This window comes from Plasmodium reichenowi (genome assembly GCF_001601855.1).
Source record: "Plasmodium reichenowi strain SY57 chromosome Unknown, whole genome shotgun sequence".
NCBI lineage: Eukaryota > Apicomplexa > Aconoidasida > Haemosporida > Plasmodiidae > Plasmodium > Plasmodium reichenowi.
This window is the reverse complement of record NW_017962480.1, coordinates 1-1,405: the sequence shown is the minus strand read 5'-3', so window position 1 is coordinate 1,405 and position 1,405 is coordinate 1. Positions and strand designations below refer to the sequence as shown.

The following is a 1,405-nucleotide window of genomic DNA, read 5'->3' as shown; positions in this document are numbered from 1 at the left end:
TGGACTAATACTTTTTTGCATAAATAATATGTTTCCTACAATTAATTATTATTATTATTAACATATATATATATTTGCTATATTATATTACATTTAATATGATGTATTATATATACAAATATATATATATATATAAATATGCCGCATTTGTTTTTTTTCCTAAACAATTACATATACCTACATTTATCAGTTTAGTATTTAATATATATATATTAATAAATATATGATTTATTAAAAAATAAAAGTCTTTTAAAAAAAAAAAAAAAAAATTAATATAATAAATAAAATATTTAATACAATAAATGATCAGTAAAAATTGACGCATAACAAAATACATTATATATGTTCACTTAATACATATAAAAATATAAGCACTAAAAATAATGATAAAAAACATTTTACATTAAACTAATAATACCGCATACACAAAACTCTCTATCAAGAATAACATAAAAGTATTCATATCTATTCTTCTAATAATTTTATGTATTGGAGTTTTTTCTTCATTTTCTTTTTTCGTCGATAACGTAAAATCAAATAAATAATCACCATAACCAAAATTATGACTACAATTGCAACGATGGAAGCAATGATAGCAGTCTGGTTACTCATAAATATAGTATTTATCGCATTAGTCTGTTCTTTTGTGATTTCAGCAGCAACGTCTTTAGCACTAGTCTCAGCAAGTGCTTCAGCAGCTTGTGTAGCTTCTTCAACAAGTCCTTTTATCGTTTGTGGTATAGCTTGAGTTGGTGGAGGACCAGTTGGTGTACCATTTGTAAGACGTAGACCAAATTCAATCTCAAATTTTGTGCACATAGTACTATTCGCCTGGCTAGCGGCCGTCGCCGAACACATATCATTTTTTCTTTGAAGAATAATTCCAGCAATCTTTGAGGCATCATAATAATCAGTTGTAGTACCAATGGATTCAAATAAATCAGGACAAAAATCTTTTACACCCAATTTTTCTAAAAATGTAATAACTATTTTCCTACCGTGAATATCACCATAAACTTTACCGAAAGCAAAACCCTTATCTATGGCATATTGTGTAGCAACCTTAAGTGCCGTAGGTTTCCAGGCATATAAAGCACTTAAAAGACTTCCACCTATGGAACCCAATTCAGGCATCGCCGCACCTAATACTCCTCCACACTTCAAACATCCCTTTTCCACTTTGTCCGCCATCGACTTTTCGCAGACACATGTAGGTATATCATCGGTATCTATCTTTGTTTCTAATGTGGTTAACTGTTGTGCCATTTGTTTTTCTAATTTATCTTTTAAAATAATTTTTTGTATTTCTTTATCACATTGATCTTTACATTTTTGGCGTGTATTTTTCATCCTTTCGTCATATTCATGAAATCTCTGTTGTGTCTGTTTATTAAAATTTTCCATT

At 28.5% G+C, this 1,405-nt stretch overlaps 1 protein-coding gene across 1 annotated transcript; it reads right to left on the bottom strand.

Moving 5' to 3' along the window:
* Window positions 1-465: 465 nt before the first annotated feature.
* PRSY57_0026700 (rifin) lies at window positions 466-1,405 on the bottom strand (the record flags this gene model as incomplete). Its single annotated transcript, XM_020114324.1, has 1 exon — window positions 466-1,405. A coding segment is annotated over one exon (940 nt), but the record flags the coding sequence as incomplete, so codon positions are not given.